We start from the raw sequence: 19,760 nt of genomic DNA, 5'->3' as shown, positions 1-19,760 counted from the left end.
TGGCTGACTTTATTTTTGGGGCTCCAAAATCACTGCAGATGGTGACTGCAGCCATGAAATTAAAAGATGCTTGTTCCTTGGAAGAAAAGTTATGACAAACCTAGACAGCATATTAAAAAGCAGAGACATTACTTTGCCAACAAAGGTCCGTCTAGTCAAGGCTATGGTTTTTCCAGTAGTCATGTATGGATGTGAGAGTTGGACTATAAAGAAAGCTGAGTGCTGAAGAATTGATGCTTTTGAACTGTGGTGTTGGAGAAGACTCTTGAGAGTCCTTTGGACTTCGAGGAAATCCAATCAGTCCATCCTAAAGGAAATCATTCTTGAAGATTCATTGGAAGGACTGATGCTGAAGCTGAAACTCCAGTACTTTGGCCACCTGATGTGAAGAACTGACTCATTGGAAAAGACCCTGATGCTGAGAAAGATTGAGGGCAGGAGTAGAAGGGGATGACAGAGGATGAGATGGTTGGATGGCATCACTGACTCGATGGAGTTTGAGTAAACTCCAGGAGTTGGTGATGGACAGGGAGGCCTGACGTGCTGCAGTCCATGGGGTCACAAAGAGTTGGACAGGACTGAGCAACTGAACTGAATGCTCAATAATGTTTTCAGATGGAAATTATTATTATTATGAATCATTTTGACCTGTGGAAATGGTCCCAAAGGTGTTACGTATATGCCATGCCAAACATATGCACGCAGGTTATGTTTGTGGACACAGTTTTGAAAATAAGAGGCATCTAAATAGCCATCAGAAGTCTCAGCTTAAAAGTCCCTCAGGACTTTGGTGATTTTAGGTCTTAGTGCTCATATTCTAAGCCACTATGAAAATCAGGCAAATCATTATTCTAAGAAATGATTTAGAAAAAAGGGAAAGTGGATTGAGTGTAAAATAGCTCTGTTCAAAAGGCCTATGTTATGTTTGTTTTTCTTTAAAATGTATTCATTTATTTTTGACTGTGGTGGGTCTTTGTTGCTCACGTGGGCCGTCTGTAGTCGTGACGAGCAGGGGCTACTCGGTGATTCTTCTCTCTGTGGTGGTTTCCCTTGTTGTGGTATATGAGCTTAGTTGCCCCAGGGCATATGAACTTTTCCCAGACCAGGGATTGAACCTGTCTCCTACATTGGTAGGCAGACTCTTAGCCCTTGGACCACTAGGGAAGTCCTGTATTTTTCTTGTAAAGGTCTGTTTCTGTTCTAGCTTCTTCCTATACTCCTTTTCATTTATCCCTTGACAAGTATCAGAATAGATTTGAGGCAAGTTTTAAAAACAAGAAGAATAAATTAATGGCAACATAATTGTATTATGGTCAAGAAGAAGAGAAGAGAGTCAAGAGCAAAGACTCTTGAGTCCCTTGGACAGCGAGGAGATCACACCAGTCAATCCTAAAGGAAATCAACCCTGAATATACATTGGAAGGACTGGTGATGAAGCTGAACCTCCAGTACTTTGGCCACCTGATGCAAAGAGCCAGCTCACTGGAAAAGATCCAGATGCTAGGAAAGATTGAGGGCAGCAGAAGAAGAGGGTGACAGGATGAGATGGTTGGATGGCATCACCGATGCAATGGACGTGAACTTGGACAAACTCCCGGAGATAGTGAGAGACAGGGAGGCCTGGCGTGCTGCAGTTCATGGAGTAACAAAGAGTTGGACACGACTGAGCAACTGAACAATAACAACTCATTTACCTATTTGTTATAATAACATAGAGGAATCATTCCAATAACTACTGTTCCTTTTTGATTCCTTATCAATAACATACCCAATCTGTTCAGCACCTGCAGTGGATCATTTTTTAACACCCCTTATGCTACAGAATTATTTGCAGGAATCATTGAAATAATAATAAAATACAGTGAAAATTTTCTTTTATTGAACTTCATGTATGTAAAATTACTTAAAATCTCAGTGCAAATGAGGAAAAGTAAATAGTTTTAATTTATATTAATATATTTTTTGAGAAAGAAGAAAACCATATTAGAATGATATATAATGAATATTGCCACTTTTGAATCTTCTCTAAATTTAGTTATATTATCAAAATTGATCTTTCTATATTAATGTTCAAAAAGATTATACCCAGATTTTCATTTATCCTTACTGTACAGCCCATGGAATTCTCCAGGCCAGAATACAGGAGTGGGTAGCTGTTCCCTTCTCCAGGGGATCTTCCCAGCCCAGGGATTGAACCTAGGTCTTCCACATTGCAGGGGGATTCTTTACCAGCTGAACCACAAGGGAAGCCCAAGAATACTGGAATGGGTAACTTATCCCTTCTCCAGGGGATCTTCCTGACTCAGGAATCGAACCAGGGTCTCCTGCATCGCAGGCAGATTCTTTACCAACTAAGGTATAAGGGAAGCCCATATTAATGTTCAAAAAATATTTTACTCATTTTTATTTATCCTTACTCATAGTTGAATGAAGAACTTTTTGTTTTAATTTTTAAAAGTATTGCATGAAGCAATAGATTACCAGTTATAGGAAAAGTATTTAAGGATAGTGTCAAAAATTCATGAAGTCCCATATCACAGAATATTCCAGAAATTGCAATGCTGTCAACATTTTGCTTTTAAGGATTGATTCTAGCAACTTGAATAGAAAAAAAACCAAAACACAAAAATTCTAAGTTGTAAAGTGGTAAGTTTGCTGTGATTGAAGTTTACTTTCTTTATTTCATTATTTTAAATCCAAGTGCTTCAGTCTTCTGCCTTCTGCCTAGAATGTAGAAAGCCATAAAGAGGGTGATTCCCACTCGAATAAGAAAAGGCAGATAATCCACAAAGTCATAACTTTTCTTGAATCCATCAGAGAACTGAAGTAAGCCAGTTCAGTTCCGTCATTCAGTCGTGTCCAACTCTTTGTGACCCCATGAATCGCAGCACGTCAGGCCTCCCTGTTCATCACCAACTCCCGGAGTTTACCCAAACCCATGTCCATCGAGTCGGTGATGCCATCCAGCCATCTCATCCTCTGTCGTCCCCTTCTCCTGCTGCCCCCAATCCCTCCCAGCATCAGAGTTTTTTCCATTGAGTCAACTCTTCTCATGAGGTGGCCAGAGTACTGGAGTTTCAGCCTCAACATCAGTCCTTCCAGTGAACACCCAGGACTGATCTCCTTTAGGATGGACTGGTTGGATTTCCTTGCAGTCCAAGGGACTCTCAAGAGTCTTCTCCAACACCATAGTTCAAAAGCATCAATTCTTCAGTGCTCAGCTTTCTTCACAGTCCAACTCCCACATTGATACATGACCACTGGAAAAACCATAGCCTTGACTAGACGGATCTTTGTTGGCCAAGTAATGTCTCTGCTTTTTAATATGCTGTCTAGGTTGGCCATAACTTTCCTTCCAAGGAGTAAGCGTCTTTTAATTTCATGGCTGCAGTCATCATCTACAGTGATTTTGGAGCCCCAAAAAATAAAGTCTGACACTGTTTCCACTGTTTCCCCATCTATTTCCCATGAAGTGATGGGACCGGATGCCATGATCTTCGTTTTCTGAGTGTTGAGCTTTAAGCCAACTTTTTCACTCTCCACTTTCACTTTCATCAAGAGGCTTTCTATTTCCTCTTCCCTTTCTGCCATAAGGGTGGTGTCATCTGCATGTCTGAGGTTATTGATATTTCTCCCGGCAATCTTGATTCCAGTTTGTGCTTCTTCCAGTCCAGCGTTTCTCATGATATACTCTGCATGTAAGTTAAATAAGCAGGGTGACAATATACAGCCTTGACGGACTCCTTTTCCTATTTGGAACCAGTCTGTTGTTCCATGTCCAGTTCTAACTGTTGCTTCCTGACCTGCATACAAATTTCTCAAGAGGCAGATCAGGTGGTCTGGTATTCCCATCTCTTTCAGAATTTTCCACAGTTTATTGTGATCCACACAGTCAAAGGCTTTGGCATAGTCAATAAAGCAGAAATAGATGTTTTTCTGGAACTCTCTTGCTTTTTCCATGATCCAGCAGATGTTGGCAATTTGATCTGGTTTCTCTGCCTTTTCTAAAACCAGCCTGAACATCTGGAAGTTCACAGTTCATGTACTGTTGAAGCCTGGCTTGGAGAATTTTGAGCATTACTTTACTAGCATGTGAGATGAGTGCAATTGTGCGGTAGTTTGAGCATTCTTTGGCACTGCCTTTCTTTGGGATTGGAATGAAAACGGACCTTTTCCAGTCCTTTGGCCACTGCTGAGTTTTCCAAATGTGCTGGCATATTGAGTGCAGCACATTCACAGCAGCGTATTTCAGAATTTGAAATAGCTCAACTGGAATTCCATCACCTCCAGCTTTGTTTGTAGTGATGCTTTCTAAGGCCCACTTGACTTCACATTCCAGGATGTCTGGCTCTAGGTGAGTGATCACACCATCGTAATTATCTTGGTCATGAAGATCTTTTATGTACAGTTCTGTGTATTCCTGGTGGCTCAGAGGTGAAAGCGTCTGCCTGCAATGTGGGAGACCCGGGTTCTATCCCTGGGTTGGGAAGCTCCCTTGGAGAAGGAAATGGCAACCTATTCCAGTATTCTTGCCTGGAGAATCCCTTGGAGAGAGGAGCCTGATAGGCTACAGTCCACTGGGTCACAAAGAGTTGGACACAACTGAGCGACTTCACTTTCTGTGTATTCTTGCCACCTCTTAATATCTTCTGCTTCTGTTAGGTCCCTACCAGTTCTGTCCTTTATCGAGCCCATCTTTGCATGAAATATTCCCTTGGTATCTCTAATTTTCTTGAAGAGATCTCTAGTCTTTCCCATTCTATTATTTTCCTCTATTTCTTTGCATTGATCGCTGAGGAAGGCTTTCTTATCTCTCCTTGCTATTCTTTGGAACTCTGCATTCAAATGGGTATATTTTTCCTCTTCTCCTTTGCTTTCTGCTTCGCTTCTTTTCACAGCTATTTGTAAGGCCTCCTCAGACAGCCATTTTGCTTTTTTGCATTTCTTTTTCTTGGAGATGGTCTTGATTCCTGTAGAATGTCACGAACCTCCATCCATAGTTCATCAGGCACTCTGTCTACCAGATCCAGTCCCTTAAATCTATTTCTTACTTCCACTGTATAGTCATAAGGGATTTGATTTAGGTCATACCTGAATGGTCTCGTGGTTTTCTCCACTTTCTTCAATTTCAGTCTGAATTTGGAAATAAGGAGTTCATGACTCGAGCCAACCCAGTGGCCTAAAATATAAAGACTGGTGCCTGAGACACACAGGAGGAGCAGGTGCTTATGTGGTCCTCTGTCAGCGCTCACAAGGAACATCCAATACTGGTGGAGGACTGAGATGAGACTCTTGGTAGTGCAGGCTAGAGGGAGCTGAGAAACTGCTGCTATGGAAAAAAAACCAAGCCCTGCCCAAGTTCATCTCTGCTAGGTAAGAAAAGCAGTGTCTGCTTGGGGAGAGCAGCCTTTCACCCCAGACTACAAGTGAAGATCAAATGAGGCTGGAGAAAGAAAAAGAAAAATCTTTGTCCCATGGGGAAGAGGAAGAAAACCGTCCTGGAACCAGGCCATGGGAGTCTCCTACTGCTGAGAGGGGGTCAGGGTCATTGAGGAAGCCCCATCCCTTAAATGTTTTGCTGCCAGCCGACCCGCTTCTGGTGAGGTTTCTTCCTGGACTGTAGACGGCCACCTTCTTACTCTGTCCTACGTGGCCTTTCCTCGGAGTGCAGGTGGGGAGAGAGTGCACAAGTTCTCCGGTTTCTCATGACGACACTAATTCTACTGCATCAGGGGTCCACCCTATTTTAACCTTAATTAACCTAATTAGGTCATTAGACCTAATTTAATTAACTCCTAAAAGCCCTATTTCCAAATACAGCCATATTGTGGGTTAGGGCTTCAGTGTAAGAATGTTGGTGGGGGTTGGGGGGACTCAGTTCTGTCCAGAACAGGTGATAATCTGATGAACTATTCACTATGGTATTCATAATAAGGTACCATCCCTTCATACCTGCTGGAGTTTCACTGCTTTCTGCCCTTGCTGGGCCCAGGAGCTGATATCCAGATTACCCCCCATTTTGCTGAGGGTCTGCTGCCAGCAACCACTTCCAGTACAGATTTATTAGGGAAAATCAACTCTAGCTTATTCAAGAAGAAAAGAAATTTGTTAGTGAGGATTCTCTGGGAGGACCAGAAAATTCAACTCAGAGGTTCTAGAGCCAGAAGCAATGCCAAAAATAATATAGAACTGGTCCTGTGAAGGTCCAACCTCAGCTGCCAATGCCTGGGCACCCAGCCCGCCCGCGGCACTGACACCACTAGGCGTGAATGCTGGACACTGCTGCCCCCTCTTCCAGGGTGGAGTGGCCCCTGTTCTGTGGTGTCACAGTCCACATCTCAAAGTAGGTGTAGGTGTTTGGTTGACAGCATCCAGGTCATAGGAAGACTGGGAAAGTTATGTTGGTGTTCATAGCTTCTATAGAGGGAAATGGCTTTGTCTCATGGGGTGTCAGTTAGAGGGGGGTGTTCCCCAAACCCCAAAAGGGCATTCAGAATACTGACTGTCCAAAAACTGATGGTAAAGTTTTACTTACAGATATGGCTTCTTTGGAGTTGAACTATATGGGAATGTGAGGAAACTTTCTACATGGCTCAAGAAAGACTAATGAACAGAAGTGGGGTGGTTGGCTCAGAGACTGGAAAACAGATTCAGCAAGCAAGAGCAGAAGTATCTGAGTGTCTTTGATCACTGCCTGAGGATGTTCTGGTGGGCTGCCAATCTGTTGAATGGTGGCAATAGCTGTGAGCAGGTGAGAACTCACTATGGCCAGGCATTCTGTGAGGTGTTTCCCATATTTTACCCTCATGACTCTGAAGCACTTATTATTTTACAGGTGAGAAACTTGAGTTGTGAAAGGTCCTATAAGATTTCCAAAATCTCACAGTGCCAGGTGTAATCAGGATTCTGCAGGCAACTGCAGCTTTTGGAGGTGATATGGAGATGACCCAGTGGACTTTTCCTGTAGAGTCTACACTTCCCAGACCTCATTCAGCTCAGCTTCCCACAGACTTCCCAAGCAGAGAGGAGGAACTGATAAGTCACTGTGAACATGCTGGTCTTTGGTTTACACATGGTCCTTTGTGTCTGGTTAGTAAGGCCAGTCCCATGGGAAAACTTTTTCCTGCCACCACTCCCTCCCCCCAGCAGAGGACAAGACTAACCCCAGCGAGTAACCCTCTGAAAAGGAGCTCACTGGTGGGAAGATGGTGTGCCTATATAATCAATGATTGTTAACAATGGTGCTTTTGACATAATGTAGATTCAATAATTTTTTTCTTAAGTAGATGTAGTTTTGTATAGGTAGACTTACTTTTTTTGAGATATCTCATTCATCTGAAACTTGAAGGTACAAATTACATAAAACACCCCTCCTTAAATGTTTAATTAATTCAGTGATTTTCAGTCAATTTACTGACCTGTGTTACTAGCACTATGATCCAGTTTTGGAGCATTTCCATCACTTCAGTAAGATCCCATGAGCCAATTTACAGTTAATTGTTGCTCTCAACCTTAGTCCCAGGCAATCACTAATCTGCTTTCCATCTCTGTCGATTTGCCTTCTCTGGATAGTTCATATAAGTGGAAGCATACAGTAAGTACTTCTCTGCATATGGCCACTTCCACTTTGCAGAATGTTTCTGAGCGTCCTCTATGTTGTAGCTTGATCAGTATTTCCTTCCTTTTAATTTCTTGAAGTGAAGTGAAAGTCACTCAGTCGTGTCTCTTTGTGACCCTCTCTGGAATTCTCCAGGCCAGAATACTGGAGTGAGTAGCCTTTCCCTTCTCCAGGGGATCTTCCCAACCCAGGGATTGAACCCTGGTCTCCCACATTGCAGGTGAATTCTTTACAGCTGAGCCACAAGGGAAGCCCTTTTATTGCTTACTAGTATTCTATTGTATATACATATTTTGTTTATAAATTTGTTATATATGGATAGGTCATATTTTGTTCATGTATTCACTAGTTGATGGATTGTTTCATTTTACCTTGATTTCCTTAGATTATTGTTTGCAAACATGGAGGCAACAGAAAACCACAGGTGGTATCACCCCAGCTTCTGCCTACCGTCTTGTGTTCCTTGTCGCCTTCCTACTCTCGTATTACACTCACCATCAAGTCCTAGAGAGGTTGTGGGCCTCTCAGAAAGCTGGTTGGAAAGGTTTAAAGAGGAAGCACTCAGTTGTGCAGTCAGACTATGTGGATTTAAACTTCCTCCTTCTTACTGAGACTTGGGCTTATGGTTTTAAACACATCTCTGAGCTTCCCTGATAGCTCAGTTGGTAAAGAATCCGCCTGCAGTGCAGGAGATCCCAGTTTGATTCCTGGGTCGGCAAGATCTGCTGGAGAAGGGATAGTACCCACTCCAGTATTCTGGCCTGGAGAATTCCATGGATTGTATAGTCCATGGGGTCGCAAAGAGTCAGACATGACTGAGCGACTTGCGCTTTAATGAGCTTTGGTGACATGTGTAAATGGAAATGAATGTAGTAATTAAGAGATTATCATGATGATTAAATGCGCCAGTGTATGTAAAGTGCAACGCTTTTGATAAGTTAGTAGTTTTATTAGCTTTGGGTGTAGGACTAAAGGTTGGGCAGAACAAACAGCCTCTTCTCTGTTTCACTTTCTTTTAGTTAAAACAGAGCCAGGACAGACTAGGCAATCAAGGACCAGTACACTCTGATCTGATGGTCAGGGTGGGAAATGTGCTAACTGGCCAATCTCCAAGGTGACTGACCGAATCTTGCCCCATGAAAGGAAGGGGCTCTGTGGAATAAGGAAAATGAAAAGCATCTCAGTGGTGCTGAGCTGTATGAGGCCCAAGGAAGCAACTCTTAATTTGAATTCCTAAGTAGGAAAATATTCTGGCCTTCTTTACCTAATCATCCTGTTCCAACACAAATGAAGGCCTGTGTGTCAAACTCTAATCCTGCAGCGTGGGACCCGTACACAGTCTTTAGAATTCCCCAGCTGGGCTTCTCTTGAGGCACTTGCCCTTCTGAGTATCCAGGAGAGATGGTAAGGCCTCCCAGGCCTGCTGGCCTTTGCAGTTATTTTAAGGCACATTATCATCCTCACCTGTTTCCTGCCATGTGATTGATACTGTGAGATACTCAACCCAGGCCTTCAAGGGTTCCTGCCTGAATTCACAGAACAAAAGTGTCTTTGCATCTGATAAATGTGTGCTGCCATGATTCAGCTTTTCTAGGGGATGAGAAGCTAGTTGCAATGCCAGCCCTTTCTGAGCTTCTCTGGTCAACTATTATTGTTAAAAAGTATTCATTATAAAAACTATTCATTATAAGCATGGATATTAAAATGAAAGGGAACACAGTGCGAAATGTTTCTAATCTGCTTCTTCCTACTTTCACAACTCTGTTCTCCCCAAAGCCATATGGTAGTGAAGGCCATGGGTTTGTACAGTGGCTTTCTTCTTTTTTAGAAATGCTATCGAAGTATAGTTAATTTACAATAGTGTATTAATTTTGCTGTACAAAGAGTTATTTAGTTTTATATATATATATTATTTTTCATACTCTTTTCCATTATGTTTTATCACAGGATATTGAATATATTTCCTGTGTTATATAGTAGGACCTTGTTGTTTATCTGTAATAATAATTTGCATCTGCTAATCCCAGACTCCTTATCCTTCCCTCCCCAACTCCCCTCCCCTTGGCAACCGCAAGTCTTTTCTCTCTATTTGTGGGTGGGTCTGTTTCGTAGATATGTGCACTTGGGTCGTATTTTAGATCCCACATGTAAGTGATACCCCGTGGTATTTCTCTCCCTCTTTATGGCTTACTTTACACGGCGTACAGTCTCTGGGTCCATCCGTGTTGCTGCAGGTGGCGTTGTCTTGTTCGTTACAGCTCAGAGATGCTCCACTGTGTGTTTGCCACGTCTTATTCATCCTTCCATCTGTTGACACGCATTTAGGCTGTCTCCATGTCCTGCTCCTGTAAAGAGTGTTGCTGTGAGCACGGGGGTGCATGTATCTTTTCAAATTAAAATTTTCTTCTGAAATATGCCCAGGAGTGGGATCATATGTTAACTGGATCATAAGTTTTTTTTAGGAACAACCGCACTGTTCTCTATAGTGGCTGCACCCATTTACATTCCTACCTACAGTACAGCAGAGTTCCCTTTTCTTCACACTTTCTTCAGCATTAATAAATTCGTAGACTTTGTAATGATGGCCATTCTGGTGTGAAGTGATATCTCATTGTAGTTTTGATTTGCATTTCTCTAATAATTTGCTATGTTGGGCATATTTTCATGTGCCCATTGGTATCTTTGGATATGTATGTCTCCTTTGGATAAATGTCTATTTAGGTCTTCAGCCCATTTTTTGATTGGGTTGTTTCTTTTGTGTTAATGAGTTGTGTGAGCTGTTTGTATATTTTGGAAATTAATCCCTTGTCAGCTGCATCATTTGCAAATGTTTTCTCCCAGTCCATAGGTTGTCTTTTCATTTTGTTCATGGTCTCCATTGTTGTGCAAAAGCTTGTAAGTTTGATTCGATCCCATTCATTTATTTTTGCTTTTATTTCTATTGCTTTGGCTGGGCTAAAAAATGCTGGTATGATTTATGTCAGAGAAATTTTTATCACTAATTTTTGCTGTGCTAGGCCTTTATTGCTGCATGCGGGCTTTCTCTAGTTGCAGCAAGTAGAAACTAGTTTTGGTGTGTGGGCCTCTTGTTGCAGAACATAAGCTCTAGGGCGGGTGGTCTTCAGTGGTTGCAGCATGTGGGCTCAGTAGCTGTGGCACATGGGCTTAGTTGATCCATGGCATGTGGGATCTTAGTTTCTGGACCAAGAATCAAATCTGTGTTCCCTACATTGGCAGGCAGATTCTTAACCACTGGACCACCAAGCAAGAACCATAGCATGTTTTGCCTATGTTCTCTTGTAGAAATTTTATGGTGTCATATCTTATATTTAAGTCTTTAAGCCATTTTGAACTTATTTTTGTGTATAATGTGAGGGGTGTATTCTAACTCCATTGATTTGCACGCAACTGTCCAACCTTCCCAACACCACTTGCTGAAGAGACTGCCTTCTCCCCGTTGTATATTCTTGCTTCCTTTGTGGAAGATGAACTGGCCGTAGTGTGTGGGTTTATTCCTGGGCTCTGTTCTGTTGTTCTATATGTCTGTTTTTGTATTTGTATTTTGTGTTTGTAGAATACCATGTTGTTTTGATTAAAGTAGATTTGTAGTGTTGTCTAAAGTCTAGGAAGTTTATGCCTCCTGCTTTGTCGTTTTTCTTCAGGATTGCTTTGGCAATCATGGGCTTTTATGGTTCCATATAAATTTCAGGATTATTTTTTTTCCAGTTCTGTGAAAAGCATCATGGGTAATTTGATAGGAAACAGATTAGATCTGTAGATTGCTTTCAGTGGGATGGCCATTTTAACAAGATTAATTCTTCCAGTCCAGGAGCATGGGATATCTTTCCGTATCTTTGAATCATTTTCAGTTTCCTTTATTAATGTTTGTAGTTCTCAGCATGGAAGTCTTTTAGCTACTTGATGAGGTTTATTCCTTTTACTTTTTGTATGTGATTTTAAAAGGGATTATTTGTTCACATTCCCTTTCTGATATTTCATTGCTTGTGTAAAGAAATGTAACCAATTTTTGTATGTTAATCTTATATCCTGTTACCTTGCTGAATTTGTTGATCAGTTCTAGGAGTTTTTGTGTGGAGTCTTTGGAGTTTTCTAAATATACTATGTCATCTGTATTGAATGACAATTTTGCCTCTTCCCTACCAATCTGAATACCTTTTATTTCTTTTTCTTGTCTGATTGCTTTGTGGCTTTCTTCTTTTTTCCACTTAATTTTTATGGAATGCTTGTAATTTCCTTCATTCTTCCATAGGAACTGTAAAATTTAGGTAGCTCTGATCTTCAAAACACAATGCCAGAATTATCAGTATGAGAGAAAATACACATTAGTGAAAATCAGGCCTTTGGACACATTTCATTGCCATTTATGTTACCATTGTGATGAAAAAGTGGGATTAGCAGGAGGCTGGAATTGATGTAATAGACTTCTGGAAAGAGGCAGGCCCTGCTGCCCATAATTCTAAGCTTCCCTTGGCAGGACATGCTTCGTAATGGTCAGTTGTACAGCAATTAAAAGAACCTCCTTGTAAAATGTTCACAAGAAGGTAGTTTTAAAGGTATCAGCCTTCTGCCTTCCAGCTCTTAACCTGAGGTGGGTGGCGAAGGGGCAGGTTACTCGTCTCTGTGGCTGACCTTTCTCTTGGAATGTACACTCCATTGTAGGCAGGTAAAGCCAGGTGGTGAAACTGCCAAGACTTTTCTGGGAGGGAAAGGGTTTCAGGAGATTTTTGGGGTTTGGGGTAGGTGGCATTGAGGTGATCTCTTCTGGAAAAGTTCAGAATAAAACTGAGTCTTTGAAGGGTTGCTGCCTGGGTCCCCATCAAAATTTGCTTCTTGGAGCTCACTAAAACCCTAGTTTGTCCAAAGAAGCCACAGAATTTGTGCTTTATATGGGGGTGCATTCAGGATGGCGGGCAACCAAGGTTTGGGGGCTGGGACCAGGTGCTCCAGGCTTCCCAGGTGGCGCTAGTGGTGAAGAATCCGCCTGCCAGTGCCGGAGATGAAAGAGATGTGGAAAGAGATGTGGATTCCCAAACAGGTTGGGAAGATGCCCTGGAGTCAGAAATGGCAACCCACTCCAGTATTCTTGCCTGGAGAATCCCATGGACAGAGGAGCCTGGTTGGTTATAGTCCTACATACAGTCAGATACAACTGAGTGACTGAACATGCACACCAGCTGCTCCAGTCTGAACAGAGCAGTGTTTTGCACAAGTGCTCAGGTAGTATATGTGTATGTTGTTCAAACAGCCATCTCATCTGCCCCCTAGTCCACTTCTATGGTTACTTCCTCCCAGGCCACGCTGAATCTGGAGAGCCGACTCCTGCGTCAGTTTCGGCCCAATCATTTTTAGGGACCTACATGCTCAAACAGTTCTCAGAATAGCACTTCTCTAGAAAAGGTAAGAAGGCAATGGCACCCCACTCCAGTACTCTTGCCTGGAAAATCCCATGGATGGAGGAGCCTGGTAGGCTGCAGTCCATGGGGTCACTAAGAGTCGGACACGACTGAGCGACTTCCCTTTCACTTTTCACTTTCATGCACTGGAGAAGGAAATGGCAACCCACTCCAGTGTTCTTGCCTGGAGAATCCCAGGGACGGGAGAGCCTGGTAGGCTGCCATCTATGGGGTCACACAGAGTCGGACACGACTGAAGCGACTTAGCAGCAGCAGCAGCAGCAGCAGCAGCAAAGGTAAGGATTTTCTGCTTCTACTGCACCATGAGGTCTCACATCCAGGCATGTGCCACCTGGACAGCCATATATGCCCGTGTTGTGCTATTAGCTTTATATCGCTAGTCCTCCTAAGGCATCTTAGTGTTTTTAATGCCAGCCCCCACCACTGAGCTGTCTGTACCGAATGGTTACCTCCAACCCTTACATTTTTTTTTGTGGCTTCCACAGATCTGAACTTTGCACTAAGGTGCTCCTGTGTATAACTGACTTCCAGGTGATCCCTTTTCAAGCTTCTGGAAGAATGGATACAGTGTTGTTTCTTAGAGGGATGCATGGGGTGTTTCCTGGAGAAAGGAGTAACTAGAGAATGAAGGGGAGGAAAGTGTCTTAAGTTGGAATCAGCGTTGATCACAAAATGTTATTTGAGAAATACCCCCCAAATTAAAGTCCTGATCACTCCCCCAAAATTCAAGTCCTGATCAACCGCTTGCCTGACTTGTGTTCCTGTCGGACTCTGAAATAAGCACAAGTGAAGGATATTATTACTCTTAAATGGAAATGAAAGATTGGAGCTCTGGTTTACAGATTGAGTGTCTGATTATACTCATTTCCACTGTCGCTGGCTTGTAGCAAACTTTTAGCTTCTTGTAGGCAAAGCTATTATTATTTAGGCAGGTTGCAAAGATTCTTGTCAGACTGCTGGAGACTTGGGTCACTAGTGGTTTCTACTGACCGTTATTTATATGAATGAAAAGTATCAACGTGTGGAACAACAATCCCACTGAGGGTCAAGTACAGAAACCAGTCATGATAGCTTCTCTTACTTCTCATTCTGTCCACCTCTTATTCCACATACATGTATGTAATCTGCTTTTTCTCTGTGAATTAGCTTTTGAAGTAAATGTACATGTTCAGAATTTGCAATAAAAAGGTATATGAACAGGTTAGTTTCAATGGAAGGCCACGTTTAAGTTCTTAAAAGACAATTTCTAAAGTTTCCCAGATGCCTGTAAGAACTCATCCTGTTATATTCTCCCTCAGTCACTGTAAGCCATGTAGTCAGAAGTCTGAAGGTGGCCTTTGTTTCCTTATGGGGATGTGCGAAGTCCAGAATCTAAACAGAAAATGTGCAAAGACATTTTATCAGCTTGCGACATACCAAGAGGGTACATGAATACTCAGGGTTCCACACTACTATATAATGCTGCATTTCTTGGTTTTATTTGAAACAATGCATATTTTTAGCATTTTATGGTAGGATTTTACACTTGTCATTTACACAAATTACAAGGTTCTCTTCAAGTCTTTTAAAAAATTTTTTAAAAATTCAGCCCATGTGCAGCACAAGAATATGCAAAACTACTTTACATTATACACACTTTTTATCAAAGGAGATACAAAATTCTGGCTTGTAGTTTTAGACAAATACAAGAAGCTTCAAACTAGACACAAAGGGTTAACATTAATTCTCAAATATAAGTCTGCACTTTGTGTTGTATTTCTCTGAGATGTGAATACCAAATTCCTAAGAGATTTTACTTTTTCCTTTTTCAAAGGAAAAATGACAAATTTCCCTTAAGTCCCTCCCCATCAGCTCAGTCCTACTCTCCCATCCCTTAGTGCCAGACACTTGCTTCGTATTAAAAAAAATCCAAGGTGGGCCATTTACATTTTGTATATGGACCAGATCCTTTTAGCTAACTTCTCTCTTGCAAAAATCTAAGCAGCCATAACTGATGGGAATGGCTGCTACACTACGTTAGCTATGACTTCACGCTAGGTAATCTAGTCAGCTATGATGCTGAATGATCAGTTAAAAGGAGACGAGAGAGAGGCGGCCTCTACCAGTGTGCTTTTTATTGGTGGCAAATTGGTGGCCTTAAGAATCAAGCTGTCTGATGCTAAGAGAACTTCAACATCTAAACAGAACATGCCCACTGATGGCTTGAGGGACTTCTCTGATGCTTATGCATAGATATTCTTTTTCAGCATGTTGGAGGCAATATCTTATCTTTCTAAAGGATTATGAAGAGGCAATAAGGAAGAGTAGAACTTTTTCTGCCCTTTTAAAAGGTAATATCTGGTATCCATTGTTCCCTAGCCATCATCCAATACCTAAATGTGTGTATATGCATATTTAAGAGAATTATCCATCTTTCAGTCAGTCAGTATACAGCCAACTCTTGATTACCTATGAGAACATTAAGTGACATTTACTACCAACAAATTTTACATTTAACATTATCATCCTTTTTGGACACAGGTCATGTTCACTCTTTACATCTCACGTAGACTTACAGCCTGTCAAGACCAAGTTAGCACACAAACATTTATGTCCTCAAACCCACGCCAGGTGTGAGCAAGGACACTGAGCACATTCAGATGGGGCTTCGGGGAAAGGGCTTAAGTGGAGAGTGGGGGCAGGTGAGAAAGGACCAATCTCGAGTTCCTCCTGAATTAGCTCTTACGGTATGCTTTGTTAATTTTATGATTAATTATGTGATTTTATGCAAAATCCAAAACCTGAGGCATAGTCACTGTTTTGTATAGATAATGGAGAGTTGACTGTAATCATGTTGTTTCTTTATAACTTTAGCCCTTTCACATAAAAACTGCACAGGAAAACATAATGTGATAAAAAGATTAAAAAAGACTACCATATGACATCTAGAAGCATTTATTTTATGCAAAAAACTTAAATATGAATATGTGTACACGAAAAGTGCACACATTACCTATGCTGAACAATGCCAAGAAACAATATATTGATGCAATAGTTGTCTTCAAAAATAAACATAAAAACGGAGCCCAGACTGGCGGACAAAAGCAAAACACTTATTCCCAACAGCACAATGCTGAAATTGATAGCAATCCTAAGCACCTCCCACTTTCCTTACAAAGCTGCCAAAGTCCAACTATTTAAAAAGAATTGACTTTTTTTTACATCAATAATAAAAATCTGGTGACAAACATTATAAAACCAAATGCTGGACAGTTTTTACTCCTTTAAAATTTCAAATATTCCAACATAATCACAGGAGTAAAAACCACTTTAAAGTGATATGCTTTATGAAACAGACAACAATATGTACATTTATTGCAAATTATATTAAACTAAAATGGAGGGGAAATCAAAATATGAAGTGATATGAAATCAATAATAATTTTAATTATTTTCTCACTCTGATAAAAATCAGAAAGCAACATTTATAAAATTGCCACCACATCACTTTTCATAGCAGGGAACTGAAATCTGTACATCTCATTTTGCAGAAAAGTAGGCAGGCAGAAAGAATTATACATAAAAGTTTCCAAAAGGAAAAAAAAAAGACATTTAATCTGATTTCTCTTCTTCTAAAAAATTAATTCAGTAGACTTCTATTTTTTTTTCTTGTGTAACACGGGAAATTCCTGGCTCTAAAACTGATGAATTTTCATTGTCAGTGTAAGGACATCCTGTTACTTTCTTTAAAATAAAGACTGCAGCATGGAAATTAATGGTGTATTATGCCGTTAAACTCCAGATATGCAGGAACTGGAACCAAGTGTTAAGCAATTTGCTTAATTATTGACTTTTCATAAGAAAAGTCTGGGGGGAGGGTGGAAAAGAGTTGCTTTTAGCCTCTCTCTCAAGAGTTTCTGCTGTACATTTCCATCAAAGGAGTTGTGGTCATGTGAAAAAAGGAAGTAATAGCTTTTTTCAGTTTTCAAGGCAGAAAGTGTGTTCTGAAGTTAGCTTCATTTTCTGTTCAAGATCATTCTGAATCCAAGTTTTTGCAGAAGCTAGAGCCTGCTTCTGTTTGGCCTTCATTTTTCTCCCTTTGCAAATAAATTTTTCTTTTTACCTTGGGGATAGGAGTAGAAGAAAACAATGTTAGTAAGATAAAAACAGGAAAACAAACCATACATAATTTCTTTTCTATAGTTATTATCTAAAATCTGAAAACATTTTTTTCATTTTTCACATGAGACTTTACTTGATTTATGAATCTTTTCCTAAACTATATAAAAACAAAATACCAATTAAGAAGTTTTTATAAGCACTGCTACCCAATGCCCAATTTGCTTATTACTACAATAAAACACTAAAAGCTATTTGAAATAATTTTTAATACTTCCAAAATTATTAGACAACTATGGCAAAATGAATTTAAAAAGCAGCAAAAGTTCTGTTCTTTAGTGTACTAAAAAAGGAGGAAAATTTAGTTTAATTCTGCTATGAAGACTCTCCCATTGATTCTATTTCCCATAAAGGGAGGGAAAATTATGACCCCTGGAGGATGAAGTAATGGGATAGGGTCTCTTCTTCTTCTCCCTTCATCTACTCTCTAAGGGGTGAGGGAGTGGTAGGTGGGGAAAACTGAGCATGCTGGAGTTCTGGTCTGTGTGAGGTTATTTGTTCAATTTAGGGGCAAAGTACTAGTAGTTACCTAGCTTATGTCATCCCACATTTGGGGGTGGGGTGGAAAGTCATGGCTTGCAGGATCTCAGTTCCTGGGCCAGGGACTGAACCTGGGCCAGGGCAGTGAAAACCAGGAAGCCTAATCACTAGGCGGCCAGGAAACTCCTTATCATTCCACATTTTTAATCAGCCATTGAGACTGTGTCTCCTTGACGATTCCAAACTTGGGAAAGAAAGATAAGGGGGATGTTTACTTATATTCCCAAACCCCAATGTTATATATACCTTTTATAAAGATAACAATGCTAACAACAAAAAAAGTTATCTAAGATTCTTATACAGTATTAATTTGTTATAATAGAATATAATAATATATCAAAGAATCCTCTACAAACTGCCTGCTGCACCTTCAGGAAGCTTCCCTTGACTAGCTCGGAGTCCTCAGTATCTTTCTGGCTGCTCTCACAGACTAACGATCCAGGTCACTGGAAGAATTTCCTGGACTTGGTTCTATGTCCCAAAGTGAACTGCCATCACTTCCAAGCACTTGGCTTCTGAAAAATTTCATATTATTTTGATAAAAATTCACTTGAATTTTATAATACTTAAGAACTAATATATGGTTGTTTAATACATAAGGAAACATATTCAGGGGATACTTCTAAAATATAAATTTGTGATGTGAGGAAACTTTCTCAGTATACAAATGAGCACAGGAAACCAGTAAATTCTTTGCTTAATAAATATTCCAAGATTCTTGAATACTCTAATACTAAGCATACTACACAAAACATGTTAATCCAAAAGTGCTGTTATCCTATTGATAAATTCCTTAAATTCAGTTTTCCCATATGTCCCAAGTTTAAGGATTGCATCTCTATGGGTGTTTATTGATATTTTCTTGTCCATGGAAGAATTTGGTCTTAAAGGTAAATAAAACATACTAAACAATCAGGACACCTATAAAAACACATTTTCAGTGCAAAACATTTCGGATTGTTTGCCATTTGGATAATAGTTTAAAAACAAAGGAAAAACAAGTGAACTAATAACTGAAAAGATGGTGAATCCTCCATTCTCAAACTCAGGAGGCCAACATTAAGTGTCCAGTTGTACAGATACTATTTCCCAACTACAGTATACAAATGGCTGAGTTTTATAAACCTACAGAGTAAATTCAAGGAATTTTCTCAAAAGAATTAACAATTTCAAATGCAGCCCAAAATATAAACAGGAATGTTTGTTGGAACACACACACAGAAGCTGATGGGAATACATTTATTGCAAAAATCCAAAGGGACCTAAAAAATCCTACAGGTATGTTTACAAGTCAAAACCCTGAATTACTAAATGAATTATGTAAGTAGAAATCATACTAAAAATTATTATTTACTCAATGTTGTCAGTGAGAGGACCTAATAAGAGGAATTCTAGAGGGGTGTGCACTTGCTGCAGTAAGTGATGGCCGTGCTATGTAAATGGCTGCAGAAGCTACCACTTAAGGGTCCTGCTTTATAGGGCTGGATTAATGGGGTTACAAACAAAGCATCTAGACTGTAGCTGAAATATACTAGGGCCTCAAAATTGCTTTTCATTAATTAGTTAATCAGTTCAGTTCAGTCACTCAGTCATGTCCAGCTCTTTGCGACCCCATGAATCACAGCACGCCAGGCGTCCCTGTCCATCACCAACTTCTGGAGTTTACCCAAACTCATGTCCATCGAGTCGGTGATGCCATCCAGCCATCTCATCCTCTGTCATCCCCTTCTCCTCCTGCCCCCAATCCCTCCCAGCATTAGAACACCCAGGACTGATCTCCTTTAGGATGGACTGGTTGGATCTCCTTGCAGTCCAAGGGACTCTCAAGAGTCTTCTCCAACACCACAGTTCAAAAGCATCAATTCTTCAGCGCTCAGCTTTATAGTCCAACTCTCACATCCATGCATGACCACTGGAAAAACCATAGCCTTGACTAGATGGACCTTTGTTGGCAAAGTAATGTCTCTGCTTTTGAATATGCTATCTCGGTTGGTCATAACTTTCCTTCC

At 40.7% G+C, this 19,760-nt stretch overlaps 1 protein-coding gene across 1 annotated transcript in view; it reads right to left on the bottom strand.

Annotated features, from left to right (window-relative positions):
* Positions 1 to 14,502: 14,502 nt before the first annotated feature.
* The window catches only part of PDS5A (PDS5 cohesin associated factor A), an 89,871-nt gene continuing 84,613 nt past the window's right edge, over positions 14,503 to 19,760 (bottom strand). The window contains exon 31 of the mRNA XM_010833563.1: positions 14,503 to 17,155. Within this exon, the coding sequence (XP_010831865.1) occupies positions 17,152 to 17,155 (4 nt within the window). The 3' untranslated portion in view covers positions 14,503 to 17,151. The remainder of the gene's footprint in view (positions 17,156 to 19,760) is intronic.

The sequence above is a fragment of the Bison bison genome, unplaced genomic scaffold, assembly GCF_000754665.1.
Source record: "Bison bison bison isolate TAMUID 2011002044 unplaced genomic scaffold, Bison_UMD1.0 scf7180017863790, whole genome shotgun sequence".
Lineage (NCBI taxonomy): Eukaryota > Metazoa > Chordata > Mammalia > Artiodactyla > Bovidae > Bison > Bison bison.
The sequence above is the reverse complement of the archived record's forward strand: the minus strand, read 5'-3'. Positions and strand labels throughout refer to the sequence as shown.